At 55.5% G+C, this 17,019-nt stretch overlaps 8 protein-coding genes across 9 annotated transcripts; 3 read left to right on the top strand and 5 right to left on the bottom strand.

The window, feature by feature from the left end:
- Window positions 1–1,161: 1,161 nt before the first annotated feature.
- IUM83_19164 (phosphatidylinositol kinase (PIK-5)) lies at window positions 1,162–4,750 on the bottom strand (the record flags this gene model as incomplete). The annotated part of the gene is made up of 5 exons (XM_067944202.1): window positions 1,162–1,241; window positions 1,322–1,433; window positions 1,779–1,851; window positions 1,937–1,997; window positions 3,484–4,750. 5 exons carry the CDS (start codon window positions 4,748–4,750, stop codon window positions 1,162–1,164), a joined length of 1,593 nt encoding a protein of 530 aa, XP_067785989.1.
- Window positions 4,751–5,099: 349 nt separating this feature from the next.
- Window positions 5,100–6,049, bottom strand: IUM83_19163 (putative prohibitin; the record flags this gene model as incomplete). The annotated part of the gene is made up of 2 exons (XM_067944201.1): window positions 5,100–5,839; window positions 5,962–6,049. The coding sequence occupies 2 exons, from the start codon at window positions 6,047–6,049 to the stop codon at window positions 5,100–5,102; spliced, it is 828 nt and encodes a 275-aa protein (XP_067785952.1).
- Window positions 6,050–6,367: 318 nt separating this feature from the next.
- Window positions 6,368–7,170, bottom strand: IUM83_19162 (succinate dehydrogenase [ubiquinone] iron-sulfur subunit, mitochondrial; the record flags this gene model as incomplete). The annotated part of the gene is made up of 2 exons (XM_067944200.1): window positions 6,368–6,616; window positions 6,694–7,170. 2 exons carry the CDS (start codon window positions 7,168–7,170, stop codon window positions 6,368–6,370), a joined length of 726 nt encoding a protein of 241 aa, XP_067785984.1.
- Window positions 7,171–7,197: 27 nt separating this feature from the next.
- On the top strand, window positions 7,198–7,528 carry IUM83_19161 (uncharacterized protein; the record flags this gene model as incomplete). The annotated part of the gene is made up of 2 exons (XM_067944199.1): window positions 7,198–7,285; window positions 7,341–7,528. 2 exons carry the CDS (start codon window positions 7,198–7,200, stop codon window positions 7,526–7,528), a joined length of 276 nt encoding a protein of 91 aa, XP_067785985.1.
- A 108-nt stretch (window positions 7,529–7,636) lies between these two features.
- IUM83_19160 (uncharacterized protein) lies at window positions 7,637–8,938 on the bottom strand (the record flags this gene model as incomplete). The annotated part of the gene is made up of 1 exon (XM_067944198.1): window positions 7,637–8,938. The coding sequence occupies one exon, from the start codon at window positions 8,936–8,938 to the stop codon at window positions 7,637–7,639; it is 1,302 nt and encodes a 433-aa protein (XP_067785986.1).
- A 2,058-nt stretch (window positions 8,939–10,996) lies between these two features.
- Window positions 10,997–13,421, bottom strand: IUM83_19159 (putative calcineurin-like phosphoesterase; the record flags this gene model as incomplete). Its single annotated transcript, XM_067944197.1, has 9 exons — window positions 10,997–11,272; window positions 11,343–11,444; window positions 11,509–11,693; window positions 11,766–11,909; window positions 11,986–12,011; window positions 12,099–12,167; window positions 12,246–12,557; window positions 12,615–12,891; window positions 12,974–13,421. 9 exons carry the CDS (start codon window positions 13,419–13,421, stop codon window positions 10,997–10,999), a joined length of 1,839 nt encoding a protein of 612 aa, XP_067785971.1.
- A 272-nt stretch (window positions 13,422–13,693) lies between these two features.
- IUM83_19158 (er membrane protein complex subunit 3-like) lies at window positions 13,694–15,009 on the top strand (the record flags this gene model as incomplete). 2 transcript variants are annotated; one of them, XM_067944195.1, is made up of 6 exons in its annotated part: window positions 13,694–13,842; window positions 13,959–14,034; window positions 14,136–14,307; window positions 14,396–14,459; window positions 14,530–14,627; window positions 14,729–15,009. In XM_067944195.1, the coding sequence occupies 6 exons, from the start codon at window positions 13,694–13,696 to the stop codon at window positions 15,007–15,009; spliced, it is 840 nt and encodes a 279-aa protein (XP_067785970.1). The 2 variants fall into 2 exon arrangements, with proteins under 2 accessions (XP_067785970.1, XP_067785969.1); XM_067944196.1 differs by having other exon boundaries at window positions 14,115–14,307.
- Window positions 15,010–15,289: 280 nt separating this feature from the next.
- Window positions 15,290–15,758, top strand: IUM83_19157 (zinc finger CDGSH domain-containing protein 1; the record flags this gene model as incomplete). The annotated part of the gene is made up of 2 exons (XM_067944194.1): window positions 15,290–15,316; window positions 15,381–15,758. The coding sequence occupies 2 exons, from the start codon at window positions 15,290–15,292 to the stop codon at window positions 15,756–15,758; spliced, it is 405 nt and encodes a 134-aa protein (XP_067785964.1).
- Between the last annotated feature and the right edge of the window lie 1,261 nt (window positions 15,759–17,019).

Below are 17,019 nucleotides of genomic sequence, written 5' to 3'. Positions count from 1 at the left end.
AACTGTGAAGCACCCCAACAGGAAAAATCATATCCAGTTTCTTCACAAATTGCAACCGACGAGCACTGTTATCAAGATCCACGCCCAGAAGAGTTGACAGAGGAAACTGTTGCAACAAAGCGTTACCATGCGGAAGAGGGGCTAATGCGCTGCTCTTCATCCATCCTATACTGTCTTCTTCATCGTGGGGTACTGCCCGATGGCTTGCAGCTATAAAACGGTGCCACAAACCGCAAAAGTGGTCATCCAGCAAGTTTGCCACGTCTTTGTATCCGTAAAAATCTGCTATCGCTTTTACCCACCCTGAGATTAACGATGGTGTGCCTACGCCGTATAGGGACACCGTAATTGATGCCATCTCTACACATGCTGCAAGAACCTCCGGAAGCGCTGTTTGGGAAGAGCATGCACTCACATATAAACTCTGCAATACGCACAGGCATGCATCCATACACAATCGAGGATCAGTAAATTCCCGTCTCGTACGTCGCTGGTGCGCTTCAGAATCATCAGCGGCTTCCACATCAGTGACTGCATTTTCCAGCGTCGAGGGAGCATCCAATAACGATCCCTGCACCGTGAAAAAGTGTCGAGATATGCCTTCACCACCCTCTGGGTACATAAAGAACATTGATTGAAGACTGCGGGCGGTAATGAAGCGAACACTCATGTCACTGTCAGTCAATCCAGCTATGCATGCATCTTCAAACGCTTTGAATTCACGTGAGTTCAGGCGAAAATATACCTCCAAGCACTGCAGCTCGGCCATTCGTGTCACACGTAAACCTTGCTTAAGCGTAACCGTGGCCACAGCCTCTAGGTGTTTCTTTGCACAATCCACAAGAATCGCAGGAGGTTGTTCGTCATGCTGATACTTTCGTGTTTCATGCACCAAACCAGCAAGGAGCAATGCAGATAACACTTGTGCGAGAAATATTCCTGCTCTAGAGTTTCCACCTCGCGTAGTTGAAAGTGTCCGATTTTCTCGCATGCCTTCCTCTGCAGCGTAATCGATCAACTTGACAAACGCTTCCAGGCTGTCAGAACCGGTCACACCACATAATAGAACAGCTACTGCCAGCACGAAATCAGGGTCAAACTGGATTGCCTGCACATATTTCTTCACCGGCGAGAGGCCACTATCTTTTTTGAGAAGCAAAATCACGCGGAAACACCATAATGCAATGCTCTTTTGGAGCACACGATTGGGAGGGCGGTCACGCGCGATGTCATCTTCCTCTCTAGTGGGAACGAAAGTTAGGTCGACATTGTGTTAGCAGAAGAGTTCGTGACGACGTCAGCTCTGGAAAAAAAGACGTACCCATCATCCATGGCATCCCATTCTCTATGTGCTGACTGGCCTTGGTGCAGAGTAGCGGGCGGCCGACTTGACGTAGACTCCCAGCGCGAGGTGCCGCGAAGCGAGCTAAATCCTGTCCGCGAGCGTGGCAGCGCAGGCGTTGGAGACTCTACTGGCGTGTCACCACCGCCGCTAAAGCAAGCAAGCGACTCCTCCAGCATGTTCACAATAGCTCTGATTGATGGGCGAAGGTCTGGGGGTGTACGTAGATCAATAGGATCTGCTGACGGATGACGGCACTTCTCTAGTGTTTTCCTTCCTTGGGACACCAAGATGATCGTATGAAGCCTCCGCAGTATATGTATCACGCTCTCAGACATTGATTGGCTTAGTTGGGTTTGCTTGATCACGCTTGGCTTCAGATAGTTTGCAACAATCTCGAAGTATTGCTTCAATAACGGAAGCACACACAACCGACCCTCGTTCCCCAAAGCGTTTTCTGACCGCAATCCCTCTTCATCTGCGTAAAGCGCAGCGAGGATAAGGCCAACCTACAAAAAGGAACAAGAATAACATGTCGTGAGATCTAGGGCTGCAAATGAGAAGACCCACTAAACGCTCGGTCAAAAACCTTACGTCAAGCGAGTTAGCAAGCACTCGCAACCCTTTAACTGGATTGCACCCATCCGAGGGTAACCTGCTAGATATTTCCGACAGTAAGTCAGAGAATAGGTTGACGATTTCTGTCTGCAGCGTTGCCGCTCTTTCTATCGAAATAGATTGGGCGTAGCCGTTCGGGCAAAAACTATCACGACCTAGTAAGTGGTGTGTTTCTTGCCGTGGGATCAGTTCACGCAAAAGGCCAATCGGAGTTGCAAGCCGTTCGAAATGGTCGTCAAGCTTCTCTCCGCACGAGTTAACCCCATCGTACCAGCACGGACCCCCGGTGCCGACGTTCCCACTTACAAGAGCTTGAATCGGTGGAGCGAAGGCCGCCGGTCTGACTCCAGTTGATAGTGGGAAAGGAACTGATAGATGATCAAGCCCACACTCAAGCATACAAAAAGCCACCCCAAAGCCGTTAAGTTCCTCCCCCGTAATATAACTATCACAATCAATCACATCGGTTGCAGATAGTTTACGAATCAACTCCGGAGTGAAAATCATTTCCTTGATGTCCAATTGTTCACATGTCCTTGGCCCAAAGAATGACTGAAAGGCAGACGCGTAGACCATCGTGGATATCTCTGTTTGCCAATCAACTTTCGTGAATGACCTGGATATCCCACCCGCTAGCATTGTGTTTCGTCGAAATACCTGTGCACGAATATGCTCGAACAATGATCGAAGGAGTCTAGACTGCACCGATTCACGCTCTCTTTCAAATACTTCTTCTCCAAAAATTTGAGAGTCATATCCTTGCGACGCGGTTGTATTAGCGTCAGCTTCAACCGGTAATTGCACATGGCGAAGAAGTGAAAGTAAAGTGCAGATGGAGGCCATTGACGTTCTAGCGTAAGGTCTCATGTTATCGCCGCGTGCCACTGGGGTGTCTGAACTCGGCTGTCGAAATGCTGGCAAATTCCATAGATCTGGACTGCTTCCTTCGATTGTATCTAGGGGCACGAGCCTAAACGAAATGCAGCAGTTAATTAACGTAAGCACTGCATCGCCCGCTTGCCCCCGCGCCAATCCAATTCCTTCCGTAACACGAGTGTACGGAAACTCAGGCTGAAGTAAGTTGTGCCATACATTCACCCAATGATCGATGAAGTTGTCCCCACACTTTTCGCGATGCCGTGCTGAGAGAGCAGCCATTTGAATCAATATTTGCAACGTCAGCGCTTGCCACTTGCCCATCTCTTTGACGACTAACATATCTGCAAGCTTCTGCATAACCATTATCAAGTCCCCTATACGATTCATCATGTAGTAATCTCCGTGGCGACTTAAAATGGACAAGAGCAAGAGTAACCACGAGCCGGAGTCACTTGTCTGTTTTGCTTCAGTTCGCTGAACCTGGGACGAATTTCTAGATAAATAGGATACAGTCGATGAATGTCGTTGGGATGCAGGTGACGCCGAGCTGGTTGCTGTCATGTACTGCGTGTCCGTCCGCGGGCTTTCTAAAAACTGGTCAATGACAGTCTCCCATGCCAGCACCGTTGAGATAGACCTCGGACGTTTGCTGCCGAGAACAACGGGGTCAAATAAGTCTTCTTCTTGCGTCAAGACGCCGCTGCTCTGCATGCACTCCGACACCAAGCAGTCGTGGTAAAAAATGATATCTGCCGTGCAAGCCAAGTGCCGAATCCCTTGGTCATCAATACCGAGCGCGTTTCCCAATCGCTGTTCTCGCGCTGAATTAAAATGTGTCATCAAGAGGTTAATCTCCTCCGCGCCCATCGCCACATGGGCCAGCTTCTTCATCTCGCGCAGCAGCTTCGCCGGGGGGAGAAAGCAGAAGTCGGGCTCCGCAGCCACATTATGCTGGTACAATCTCAAAAACTGCATCACGAACTCTGCCGGGGCTCCCCGCAGCCCGTTCTTCCTGGCCTTGTTCGAGATGACAATGAACTCCAGCACCGTGACCCCGCGCTTCAACATGTAGGGCCCCATCGAGCCGAAGTATGTCTTCATGAGGTCCGTGAGCGTCTCCATCAGCGTGGAGGCGATCACGAGCAGCAAGCTGTCCGCGTCCTTCTCCATCGTTTCGCTCTTGGCTGCTTCGAACCAGTTCTCGATCTCCTGCACGACGCCCAGCAGCACGTGGCGCTCCGCGTCGCGCTCCGTGAGGTCGAAGGGGCAGTTCTTGACCAGGAAGCGGATGACGCGGGCCCGCGTGGCTGCGGTGGCCTTGTCCCCGACCAGGTCCCTATCCAGCGAGGGGGAGATGCTCCCGATCGCCACCTCCAGCATGTTCTCCCAGTCCTTGTAGTCCAGCACGGCGCAGTACACGCGGAACTGCACGAGCACCTCGACCGTGAGCCAGCCCTCCTTGTCCACCTGCGACTCGAAGCTGCGCTCGAACTCGACGGCGGCGCGGCGGTCGATGACGGCCACCGAGAAGGCGAAGAGCTGGCAGATGCAGTCGCGGCCGTTCGGGTCCAGGTGCAGCAGGGGCCCGTCGTTCGCCGCGTGCGCCGTCTCCAGCTCCGTGCGCAGGTAGTGCCAGTAGCGCAGCTGCGGCATCTTGGGGCGCGTCGACGCCTTGCGCTTGCGGCCCACGTTCAGGTACGCGCGCATCTCCTCGCGCAGCACGTGCAGCAGGCAGTTGAGCAGGAAGCCCCAGCTGCGCCAGCGGTGCACGAGCTGGCGCGCGCGGTCGTCGGTCAGGAAGCTCTGCAGCTTCTCCACGGCGCCCGACACGCCCTTGGAGGTCTTCACGGCGCGCAGCTCGCTGCACAGCGCGAAGAACCGCCGCCACTCGGCGTCCGAGCGAGCCGCCATGGGCTTCAAGCGGCAACTTGGTGAGTGATGGCCGGAGTGGAGTGCGCACTACAGTTGGAGAGAGCGGAGCTGGGCAGAGCGACCTGCTCGCTAAACGTTGAGGTACGACAGTTGAAGAGCCACTGTGTGGTGATGACGTTAAAATGAGCTTTGGACGTTAAACGCACAATATCAAGTGTCTGCATCCGCTGTATTGCTTTACCGCGCGTCCTGTTCTCCTACTTTCTAGCACCAATACCCTACGGACGCCTGGCAGCAACCCCACGGCGGACGCAAACCCTTTCAACACTAGCCTGGAATCAAAGATCCATCCAAAAGCGAAGCGCGAGGCATGGGGACGCTGCTCCGCTTACTGCAGGCCGAGCAGCACGCCGCCGTTGCCGCCCTCCTGGTTGGGCAGGTACGTGACGTTGCGCGACTTGGCGAGCGTCTCGGCGATCTCGCGGGCGGCGTCGATACGCTGCACCTCGATGAAGCCGGAGCCGCTCTTGGCGACGGCGTCGGACACCAGACGGGCGGCCTCGGACTCACCCTCGGCCTTGATGACCGTCGCCTTACGCTCCTGCTCGGAGCGCATGACCACGAACTTCTGGCGCTCGGCGTCCTGCTGGGCCACCTGCTTCTGCTCGACGGCGCGCGTGAACTCCGGGCCGTACTCGAGGTGCGTGAGCGACACGTCGTCCAGCAGCAAGTAGAAGTTGCGGCAGCGGTCGTTCATCTCCTTGGCGATCTGCTGCGACACCTGGTCACGGCGGGCCAGCAGCTCCACGGCGTCGTACTGGGCCACGATGGACTTGAGCACCTCGTTGCCCACGGACGGCAGGATACGGTCGGCGTAGTCGGCGCCGTACTCGGCGTAGATGTGTGACAGCTTATCAGCGTTCGGCCGGTACAGGCAACGCAGCGAGATGTTGACGTTCTGCAGGTCCTTGGTGCCCGTGCGCGAGCTGATGAGGCGGTAGTTGGAGCGCACGTCCAGGATCGTCGGGTACTGGAAGAACGGGATCTTGAAGTGCGTGCCCTCGCCCACCGACTTGTCCAGGATACCGTCCTTACGGTCGAAGATGACGGCGCGGTGGCCACCGTCCACTGCAAAGGGCAATAGCGACAGAGCAGGAAATGTCAGCACAGTGAACGAGATTGCCCTCTATCTCTCTCTCCGCAACTTCACGTCTGCGGCAGCTACGCAGACAGGTAGGGACATCACGCACCGTCGTAGATGCACTCCTGGAGGCAGAAGCCGCCGATGCCGACGGTCGCGCCGAGGCTGGCCACGCGGTTGAGGAATCTCGCCGCCATGTTCACGCGTCAGTTCTGTGGCTCTGGGTGGCGCCGGGGGAACTTGCAATGGGGGCCTGGGCGGCTCTGAGTGGCGCACCGCCGTGGGGTGCGCCACACCAAACTGAGGAATGGTGGTCACCTGTGAAACTTGTTGTTGAGCTTCTCGAATCAAATTCCTAGAGGCCCAGCACCCATCATTGTTTCGGACTTTATCGAGTGGTTCCGGTGGTTCGACCGTTTCCGGGTGCATAGCCACGCAGACCGCGCTATCGAACTCCATTTTCATACGTTATTGCAGGTATTCCGCCCTCGCTAAGCTAATAGTTGCCTTTTCGTTTATTCGTTGTGGCTGTGCAGCTCGTTGAGCCTGCCCATGATCTTGCGGATCGCCTGCGCCGGGTTTAGTCCTTTCGGGCACGCGTGCGTGCAGCTCATGATGGTGTGGCAGCGGTAGAGCTTGAACGCGTCGTCCAGCGAGCGCAGCCGCTGCTCCGTGTGGTCGTCGCGCGAGTCTTCGATCCAGCGGAACGCCTGCAGGAGCGTCGCCGGACCCAGATACTTGTCCTGACTCTCGGACACGCCGAGCTGCAGCACGCACACAGGATGCACTCGTAGAGCCCGTCCAGTCTCTTGCGGTCCTCGATGGATTGCATGTGCTCCACTTCAACGCCCTTCGGCTTGACCAAGTGCAGCCACGTCTTGATCGACGCATACTGGTCGTAGAAGTTGCTCAAATATGTCACGAGGTCGCGGATGACGAACATGTGCGGAAGCGGGTAGATCCGAACCACTTCCTTACTGCTTTTGCTGATGGGACTCACACAAGCAAGCGTGTTCCCGCCGTCGATGTTCATCGAGCACGAGCCGCAGATGGCCTCACGGCACGAGCGACGAAGCGCCAGCGTCGGGTCCTGTTCGCTCTTGATCTTCAACAACGCATCCAGCACCATCGGGTCGCACTCGTTCAAATCCACGGGATATGTCAGCTCGTGCGGCTTCGCCTTAGCCTCCGGGTTCCAGCGGTAGATCTTGAAATACTTCACACTCTTGCGTTTCGCCGCGCTCGCCTTGAGATCCGGGTTGTACGCTGGTACACTAAGCACGCGGAGATGCCCTTCAGCTCTCCCGGCAGCACGCAGCGTCAAGTTCCCACGTCGGAAACGCAAATGTTGGCAGATTTTGAAGTTTTATCCACTTCAACGGGTTTCCTCCTCCAAGACGATACCGAGTACGACGGGGGGTGTCTGACCCCTGGTCAGGCAGGCGCCTCTCACTTCCCAATAGAAGCGCCTCCCACCAATTGACACAGACGACATGGCGGGCTCGAGCAAGGTGGCGGACATCCTGCACAAGACGGTGACGGGCGGCCTGGTGCTGGTCACGGCCTTCGCGCTGGCCGACGTGACGCGCGGCTTCGGCGTGCTGGTGAAGCGCAACTTGGACCGGCGGGCGGCGCACGCGGAGCAGGAGCAGGGCGACGCCGGCCACAAGGACTGAGGACTGAGCCGATAGACGGCGTCCGTGTCGAGATCCAAGCCCCGCGCAGCACTGCAGCCTCGACAGGCAGCCCCTAATAATTAATGAAGCCTCCTTGGCTCTGTTACGTCACAGCGTGCGCACCGCGTACTCCTTCTTGGCCTTGCGCGCGGCCCTCGCCACGCCCGACGCCGCCCTGCCCAGTATCTCGCCAGTCTTGGCCCCGAGCTTCTCCGCCGGGGTGAGCTCCAGTGCCTCGCGCAGCTTCGGGGCGCGCTCCTTGATGAACGCGACCTTGAGCTGCTGCGCGACCGTCAGTTTCGGGCGCTCGCGCTCAAGCTGCAGCTCCCTGAGCCGCTGCAGCTCCTGCTCGCGGTCGCGCAGCTGCTTGCGGCGCGCCTGAGCCCGGCGCTTCAGGACCGAGACGCCCTTCTTGCTCAGCACTCGCTGCACTGCGCGTGCCAACGCGGTGTTGTCGTGCAAGGAGGAGAAGAAGACGTCCACGTCCGCCTGCCACTTGGCGAGCTGCGACTTGCTCAGGACGGCTTCAGGACTCTGCAGCACCTTGGCCAGGCAGTTGAACTCGTCCAGCTTGGAGTTGACGAAGGCGACGCGCTTCAGCGCCAGCTTGTACGCCTTCACGATCAGCGTCCACTTAATTCGGTGGAACGGAGGCGACAACAGGTCGGAGCTTGAGACCAGCAGAGCCAGGGTTGAGGAGCCTTTGCCCTTGGCTCGCCACTCCACGTCCACCCACGCTTCAACCGCTTGCTGCTGCTGACTGTCTTGTGGTTCTTGGCCAGCGACGACTCTTTTCGTGTAGCCTCGCTTGAGCATCCGTGGTTCCGCTCGCTCCAGCGCGTCGAAATCATGTTCCAGGTCGAGCACCATGCCGTAGTCGTAGTCGTCTTGCTGCGTGACTCCCATTCTCGTGCCTAGCCTCAAGACGAGCTTTCTTGGTGTGCCGCCACCGTCGAGACAAAGCACGGGGTATGGCAATGTCCCTCCACCTTTGTCGGTCTTGAGGCTCTTGGCGCCGTGCAGCATCTGGATGAATGCTGAGGCTGCAGTCTCCTTGAGCTCTTGCAACAGCGACAGCATCACGTCTGAGCGCTCAGCGTCCATCAAGCGACCGCCTTTCATGATCTTCCACTCTTCCAGCAGTTGCATGAGCTGCCACAGCTTGTCAAGTCGCTCCTCGGCGACTCGAGGCTGACGTGGGTTGCTTGTGTTCTCGCAAACGAACTCGAAGTACGCCAATGCACGGCGAACGTTGTTTGAGACGGAGGGGGTTTGTTGGTCACGAAGCTTTTTCTTCAGTGCGAGCTTGGCAGCTTTGGCTTCTTGGTGGGCTAGCAGTAGCATCCGTTCGCGCTCTTCACGTTGTTCCGCAGCAACAATCGCGTAGTTTGTTTTCGCGAACACATGCATGGCGTGTATGTGCGGTCGAATCTGGAGTTGAAAAGGGTCCTGGTCCACCGCCTTGGGGAGTAAGAATGTGGCTGGAACAAGGCGAGTCCACTGTGGCAAACCACCACGGTCATTGTTGATATTATCCATGGATATCACTAACGGGCTCAACGACCGATTCTCCGGGGGCTTGAAGTAGAAATTCTGCTGCACGTAGTTCAGAATGAGATGCGGGGTACTCTGAGGGTGTAGAATCGCCACTGCGAACAGCAAGAATTCGCTGCTGTTGTTATTATCGTTGGTAGCATCAACGCGGTCACTTCGTGACGGAGGTGTAGATTTCTGCAGGTTAAAATCTTCAAGGAGAAGCTCTCCGTTCACGACCCCATTTCGTGTGTATGTCGCTGAGGCAATGTGTTCATCGAGGTAAAACAGGCCGTGCGTTGTTGGCAGCAGCAAGTGCAGAGGTCGATTGGGTAGCTCCGTATTCGCACGATATAGCTCGTACAGATACGACACCGAGCTCTTGAGGTCCACGCGCAAGGAAATCAGCTGATGAAGCAGTTTGTAGCGTGAATGGAGGCCAACAAACCCATTGAGGAATTAACAGAGCGTACCTGGCCGATGGGCAAGCTCTTGACGTGAAGTGTGATAAATTTGTTCGAGCTGTGGGGAAATGAAAGCAATACGACCGGTCAATTGGATGCAAGCATAGCAGAGAGAAAGCAAGCGTTTTACACACAGTGCTCGATGCATACGGATTGCTCTGAAGTCAGGGAGAACACTCGAGTAAAAGCTCTTTTCGTCTTCCTGCACATTGGCTTGCTGAGCGAACACATCTGGAAGTGACTGGTGAAGTTTAGGCAGCAAAGGTGGAATAATGATCTGCCTCTGTAAAGACTTGTGTCGAGCTCGTAGCTCTTCCTGTTCCTGCAAGGCTGTCATCGGCGTCTTAATTCGTTGAGTAGCTTTGAACGCTTCAACTTCCAGATATTTCTTGCTGGAAAACGTAAAACATCCCGGACATCCAGCTGTGACCACATTTTTCTTGCAAACTAAGCACATTGGCGATTCCGTCGAGACTTTACCACCTTTTTCAGCAATACCGAAGGGCATAGAATATAACTCTCGCGCAGCAATGGCGGCTTCAAGGCGGCGTTGGTTTTCTAGCTGACGTGCCTTTGCAGCATCGGAGAGTTCGAGGCCCCCACCCAATTCCAGCATCGCGTCGAACATGGTATCCCGCTGATCCTCTTCGTCAGACTCGTCCGAGTCAACATCGTCTTGTTTCATAACAACTTTATCCAGAGGTATCTTCGTAAAACCTGTAAAGAAGAACACGGGCGAGATGCAACTGCTATCATCGTGTCTTGACATGGCGTATCCAAGGCAAGCTGGGTGGATGTACTCTGCTTCAGTCGGTATGTTGGTTGTCCGCTGAAACCCCGAGCGAGATTTTAGCTGTAAACGGGAAGCTTGAGATGGGGGGCATAACGCATGCGAAAACGAATTGAACACCGGTGAGACTCTTGCTGCAGTTGGTGTCACGTGATCGAACGTATATCCCGCAGCTGCAGGATGAGAGCGCTGAGCATCCACCACATCACGCTCCAAACGTCGAAGTACCAGTTCTTCCTCCATTCTCTCCTGTTGATGCCAAGTTGAAGCTGACAGCTTTTCTCGAGCGAATCGCTTAGCGTGATCGTACTGGTCCTTAATTGCCTGTTTGCGCCGCAGGGATTGCTCCTTCATGCGTAGGTGATCACGCTCCTTCTTTTCGATGGGTGTGAGCTTGTGGGGCTTCTTGATCGATGGTAATGGCAACGGGAGCGCTGCAGCAATTACCGAAGGTGGAAAACACTGCAGCGTATCATCATGCTCAGGTGTCGCTACGATGCTGTCTGCGCCTCTCGTCAAAGATCTAACCACGTCCATACCTTACAACAAAAACAACAGCAGCAATGCATTGTGACCGAAGTAACCTGCATTGACAAGCAAAAAGCTAAATATAAAGGCTGCAGATAATCCTGTCTCCAGCCAGCCACCTTGACTATCCTCACTCAGGCAGTACTTGCCCCACTACTCCCACGGTTCAATGGTGAATTCGTCGTAGACGTTGCCATTCTTGTTGAGCACGAACTGGACACGCATGTCCTCCGGGCTGGAAGCAATGCGAAGATATCCGTAGTCGTTGACGTGACGGAGACTCCAGTTCCCATATTTTGAAGAGAAGTCTTCCGTCCCCAGTGGATAACCGGCCGAGCCCACCACAACATGCACGGTGCCCTTTCCATCAGCAACACACTTCTTGCGATACAGGGGGCAGCTACGCTCGTACGCATGCTCATGGCCAACCTGCGCGCGAATAGTTGGCAATAATTAATATCTCAATCAGCGTACTGTATTCACTACTATTCCAACATACCATCATCAAGTTCACGCGGTGATTGTAAATCAGGTTTTCGACTTCCTCCTGAAACTTGTAGGACACCTTCATATCGGGTTCGATGTTCATCTGGGTTGTGTACTGGAATGAAAAAGAAACCGAGTTATGAATTGACCCCCAATGAATACATTCTAGCGTGACAGACCATCATGCGATGCGCCGTAAGCACCACCCACGGGGTTACGCTGCGATCCACCTGCTCCAAATCGTGCTGAAGCCATTCGTACTGCTCGGATCCTCGGGTCCAGTTGTGCTCGGTCGACATTTGAATGATGTGGATGCCGCCGTAGTCGAAGCTGTACCAGTAAATCCAATTTCCTGTCTTGGGGGCTGTCAATACAAATATCAGTCAAATTAGCGCACTGGGTCACACAATAGATGTAGTAATACGCAGCGAATTACCGTGCCACCGGTGGTGCATAGGTACTCCACATTCTCCAGCCGAATCGATGCCAAAATTTCCCCAGGACGGGTTAAAGCTGCCTCCATACGGAAGCATACCTCCACTTAGGTCGTGCTTCCCACCAGTAGTGTAGTCGTACTCATCTGTAGTATAGGATACAATTATAAATGCGGGTGGGCCCATCTCCAACAGGGATGAATATGAATTTATCAGACTTACGATTTCCAATGCCCACCATATAGGGTCTGCAGAGGTCGCGAATGTAGGCATTAAACACGAAGTGTAAGCACAGCATACTTCACGCAAAGATTGAACCTAGAGAGCACACGTACAGTCTTGTGGCGTAAGGCTCAATCATATGGAAGAATTGATCCCAAAGATACCCAACCGATCGAGCATAGCTGTACATGGTCAAGCAGCATTAAAACTGTGTAAGATCAAGATTGCTCTTTACCAAAAGCGTAAATAGCCCATCGTACCTGATATCGCCAAAATGCAGCAGAAATGAATCATATCCACCTCCCACAACGTCTTCGTATACTCTCCCAGCAGTTGAAGCGGAACCAGGCTCAACGTACGTGCCCATATCCGCGTACGCGATAAAGTTTGCGTACTTGGAGCTCTTTGGGGGCCGCGACTTGAAACGACGCACATGACTCAAGCCATGCTCTGCGTGCCCGTACTGGTAATAGTAGTAAGTGTCGGGCTTCAAGTCCTTCATAATGACGGTGTGCATAAATCCAGGGTCCCGGAACGCCCTTTGGCCTAGAACGTTTGCAGGGGCGTGGCACCTACACCAACCTTTAGTCAGTCAGCCAACCCCTCCACAGCAAAAACAAAATACTCACAAATCATCCGCGCCGTATGTCGTCGACGTCCCCGTTGCGTTGTACTTGAGAGCCTGCGGGTTCTCCCCATACTTCACCATGGGTGTCTTGGACGACGCCGTGTTGAACATGACGGCCATGGCCGTCTCGTCGTCCGTCAGACTCAAGTGCCCATGCTTTGGCGTCACAAAAGGCTCCTTCATTCCCGCCTCCACCTTTGCGATGGCCTTGTACTTCCCCGAGTCTTCCTGGTAGTTGAAGTACACGGCCGTGTAGTTGCACCTCAACATGTACAGCTCTGCAGCAACAAAAAAGAAAAAAGTATCCTCAACACCCCCGTACCTCTCTACCTCTCTCTCTCTCAATCTACCTCGCCCTACCTGAGAATCGGACCGAGTGGTCGTCTGCGTCCGTCTCCTTCACCCCTTTCTTCAGCAGGTAGTCTCCTTCCCCAGTCGTGGGGCCGCAGCTCAGCGTCAGGAAGTCTCTGCTGGTCAGTGGGGCGGCCGCCTCCCCCTCCCAGGACACGACCAGGTCTCCGCCGTCCTCGACCAGCACCGGGTACGTCTTCAACGTGAACTGCTTCCCCTCCGTCGGCCAGGGCGCGACCCTGTCGACGACGACGACGCGGCCGCTCGTCTGCGTCCTCAGCGCCGTCGATGGCAGCGCGTCCGACGCGGCCAGCAGCACGACGGCAGCGGCAGCGCCGCACAGCGCAACACCCACGACAGCCGCCATGCTCCTCCCGAGACGACGCTGCGTGGTGTGCGCGCCGTTGGGCGCCTCGTCCTCCGCCACCAGCGTGTACTTGCCGTGGTCGGGCGCCATGGCTTCTTTCTCCTCGGACAGCGAAAACTTCAACTGGGATACACGAAGTCGTCCGAAGGTAGAAGAGGTTGCGCGAAGGTTTGGATGTTGCTTGAAGTTTGAAGTTGCACGAATGGTTTGTGTCGCTTGAAGTACGAGGTTGCACGAATGGGTGAATGTCGCTTGAAGGACGAGGTTGCACGAAGGGGGAGCTCGTGACGCCGCCAAACGCCGACAAGGGGGCCGCGAGCTCAGAGACCTGAGCGTCAGCCTGCGAGTCGATCGAGCGCAGCATGGTGGAGATCATCCTGGACCCGAGCATCCGCGACTGGGTGGTGCTGCCCATGGTCATCATCTTCGGGTGCTCGGCCATGGTGCGCCACTACGTGACGCTGTTGCTCAAGAGCGAGAAGATGGCCAGCGTCGAGCAGCTCCTGCCCATGTACGTGGCGCCACGGAGACCCTGCTTCCCCTCTCAGCGCAGGGGTGTCCACCGCCATACCTTTGGTGGGGTAGATTGCATGTTGGGGATACTAACCGCCGGTCTTTCGGCGACAGGAACACGGTCAAGCGCGCGCAGATCACGCGCATCAACTCCAAGTTCATCACGCCTGACGCCTTCGCCATGCGCAAGGTGAGGGGGCTGCAGGACGGGGGTGCACTGTGGTGGGTCGCAGGCTCGGGGCTGACGTGTGATGCGTTGCGGGTGGACAGCACTACTTCACGGCGTCGCAGAAGAAGGACGGCATGAAGGGCGCGCTGCGCGAGAAGGTCAAGAGCGAGGCCATGAACCAGATGATGAACCCCAACAGCATGCTGGAGATGATGAAGGGCAACATGACCTTCATGGTGTCCAACTTCGTCATGATGGGTCTCATGAGCTACTTCTTCGGCGGATTCGTGCTCGGTGCGTTGCCGCGTACTTGCTGCAGTAGATTGTTTCGATGTGTATCTTCGTGCAAACTTATCGGTTTTTTTTTACTGCTCCCTTTCAGCCAAGGTGCCATTCTCGCTGACCCAGAAGTTCAAGATGATGCTGCAGCGCGGCATTGAGCTCAAGTAAGGAGATTCTCCGGTATATATTGTCGGTTGCGTCGAACTCACCTCTTGTCGCTGTTAAATTTCATAGCACGCTGGACGTGTCCTACGTGTCGTCGGTGTCATGGTACTTCCTCGTGAGCTTTGGCATGCGTGGCTTCCTCTCGCTCATCCTTGGCGAGCAGAGCGGTACGACTCGCAACTTCTAGCTTGTGCTCAGTGATTGCGTGGAGCATCGAAGACGAAGATCTGACACTGTTGTGTTTGCGTGATGTTTTTGTCTTTTGCAGCGAGCGACGACACCAAGGCCATGCAGATGCAGATGGGCATGAACGCCGGCCCGAACATGGCCTTCGACGCTCCCAAGGTGTACAAGCAGGAGCGCGTGAGCCTCCGTCTGCACAACCACGACTGGGCGCTGGAGTTCGCCGAGAAGAAGCTGCTGGGCGAGCCCATCCCGGAGAAGCCCAAGGCGTCGGCCGTTTCGTCGTCCTACAGCTCCACGACGACGACCACCACCACCACTGAGAAGCGCGCGTCCAAGTACACCAAGATCTCCAAGAGGAAGTAGAGCAGCAGCTGTGACAGCGATAGCTTCAACCTGCTTCGTCACTGTCTTGATGCGATTGGCCGAAATCTATGATGCGTTTCAGCGAATCACAACGCCAATCTATTTCCTCTGGTGATTTGCTGAAAATATGCACATGGCTACACCATATTTTGCGCCAATCACAGCGCCGTTCTGGTGGTCTGCGCATCTTTGGAGCAAACGCATTGCAGCGGCCGAGATCCGTCGCCGCGTCATTCCGCGACTCGCTCTCTCCGCCCCAATAGCTCTCGATCCCCTCGCCATGGACGTCATCCGCAAGTACCTGAAGGTGCGTCCCCCTTGTCCCTCCGTGTAGCCGCCACGGTGCATCTCTGACGCCCTGTTCGCCGCAGTCGGACCTGCCGCGCTACCTCAAGGGGCTGCCGCTGCCGCGCACCTTCTCGGGCTTCCTGAAGCTCAAGCAGGACGAGTGGCTGTACCTGGCGCCGCTGCTCATCACCATCTTCGTGCTGGGGCTGTCGCTCTTCGCCGGCAAGGGCAGCACCAAGCCCGGCCGCGTGAACCGCAAGGTGCAGCTGGAGAAGGAGAAGGTCGTGGACTTCGTGGCGGTGCCCGACGTGGAGGACATGATCAAGGAGAAGGGCAAGTGCACGGTCTGCCGCTGCTGGAAGTCCAAGAAGTTCCCGTTCTGCGACGGTGCCCACATGAAGCACAACAAGGAGACGGGCGACAACGTGGGCCCGCTCGTGCTCACGGCCAAGAAGGCCTAAGCCGGTCTTGTTCTTCTTTTTTTCATGGTGTGGCGACCGACCGGCGCTGCAGTGCGAGCACTGTGACCTTCATGGTGGCGAGCGTCGACTGCGTGTGCTGTTATGTATGGCTGATGGCTGCTTGCTTCGGATAAAAGCAAACATGGTCCATTCACATCCTCCGGTGTTGGTTGGCTCTGCTCGTGTTGTCGTGTTCTGCGCTGCTGTGCTGTGTTGTTCACCCGCAGCACAGCGTGGTGAAGGAGTGGATACGAGTGTTGTTGGTGCAGGTATTGCAGTCATTGATGACGTGCTCGATCAAGAGTTGCCTCAAGGTGCGGTACCCGGCTCAGGCAGCGACGTCCTCTTCAGAAATTCCAAGCACCAACTGCACACTGCACGTTGAAGTGCAGGAGGCGAATGGGATTGAAGGTGGTGTGTGGTGCCACCAACTGCGGCGCTGCGTCCTGTGTTGTTTGCGGTGGTCGTAAATTGCAATTTGCAAGCTTCTGAAACACCGGCAGCGTGTTGCTCGCGAGCCAACCAAGCCACCCGCACTTGTGTTCCAGCGAACAAGCTGGGGGCCCTCGACTCGTCGACGGTAATTACATTGCAACCAGTTTTTGATTTTGTACCGCAGCCCGAACGTAAGCAGCAAAAACGCTTCATGCTCCTGGCCTTGTCCTGCTCTACGTCCAACAGACACCGCTTGGGATTGGAGAACTAGCATGAACCTTGTCGTGCTTCCGAATCTGGAGTGTCGTCGTGGTGCTACTCTCAGGTCCTGAGAGTCAGGAGCAGCTACATCAACTGTGTTGGTCCGTTTGTCTTGGACGTTTGTCACAGAGGACTGTCAAATGCTTGCAAGCGCGACTAGCTCTCTGCTGTCAAGCTCGTGTCACATGCTTGACAGGACACGTGAAGCTCGCAACATGGAATCCCCCGAGACGCTTTCGGTACATGTATCAGGGGACGCTGCAGCCTGCAGAGCTCTTCGATCGCTTCCCTTTTCGGTTTCCTGGCTTTAGCTCGACGCAGGTCTGTCACACCATCGGCGGACCTCCGCGCCGAGAGCTCGCCTCCAGCCATTCCTCGCTGCCTAAGGATGGGCTCCGTCCATGTGTATAGCTTTGCGCTTGCCGTGATCCCGTGAATCAAGTCCCCACTCCAAGCAATTTGAACCGAAGAGCTCCTCTACGACGTCCGTGGGGCGAAACCCTCGGTACATGTACATGCACAGTGAGGTGAGGGAGGCGAGACTCCTTGCCACTCTTCCTCGGTG

This window comes from Phytophthora cinnamomi (genome assembly GCF_018691715.1).
Source record: "Phytophthora cinnamomi strain GKB4 chromosome Unknown Contig72, whole genome shotgun sequence".
Taxonomy (NCBI): domain Eukaryota; phylum Oomycota; class Peronosporomycetes; order Peronosporales; family Peronosporaceae; genus Phytophthora; species Phytophthora cinnamomi.
Note: the sequence above shows the minus strand (reverse complement) of the source record. Positions and strands in the feature narration are given on the sequence as shown.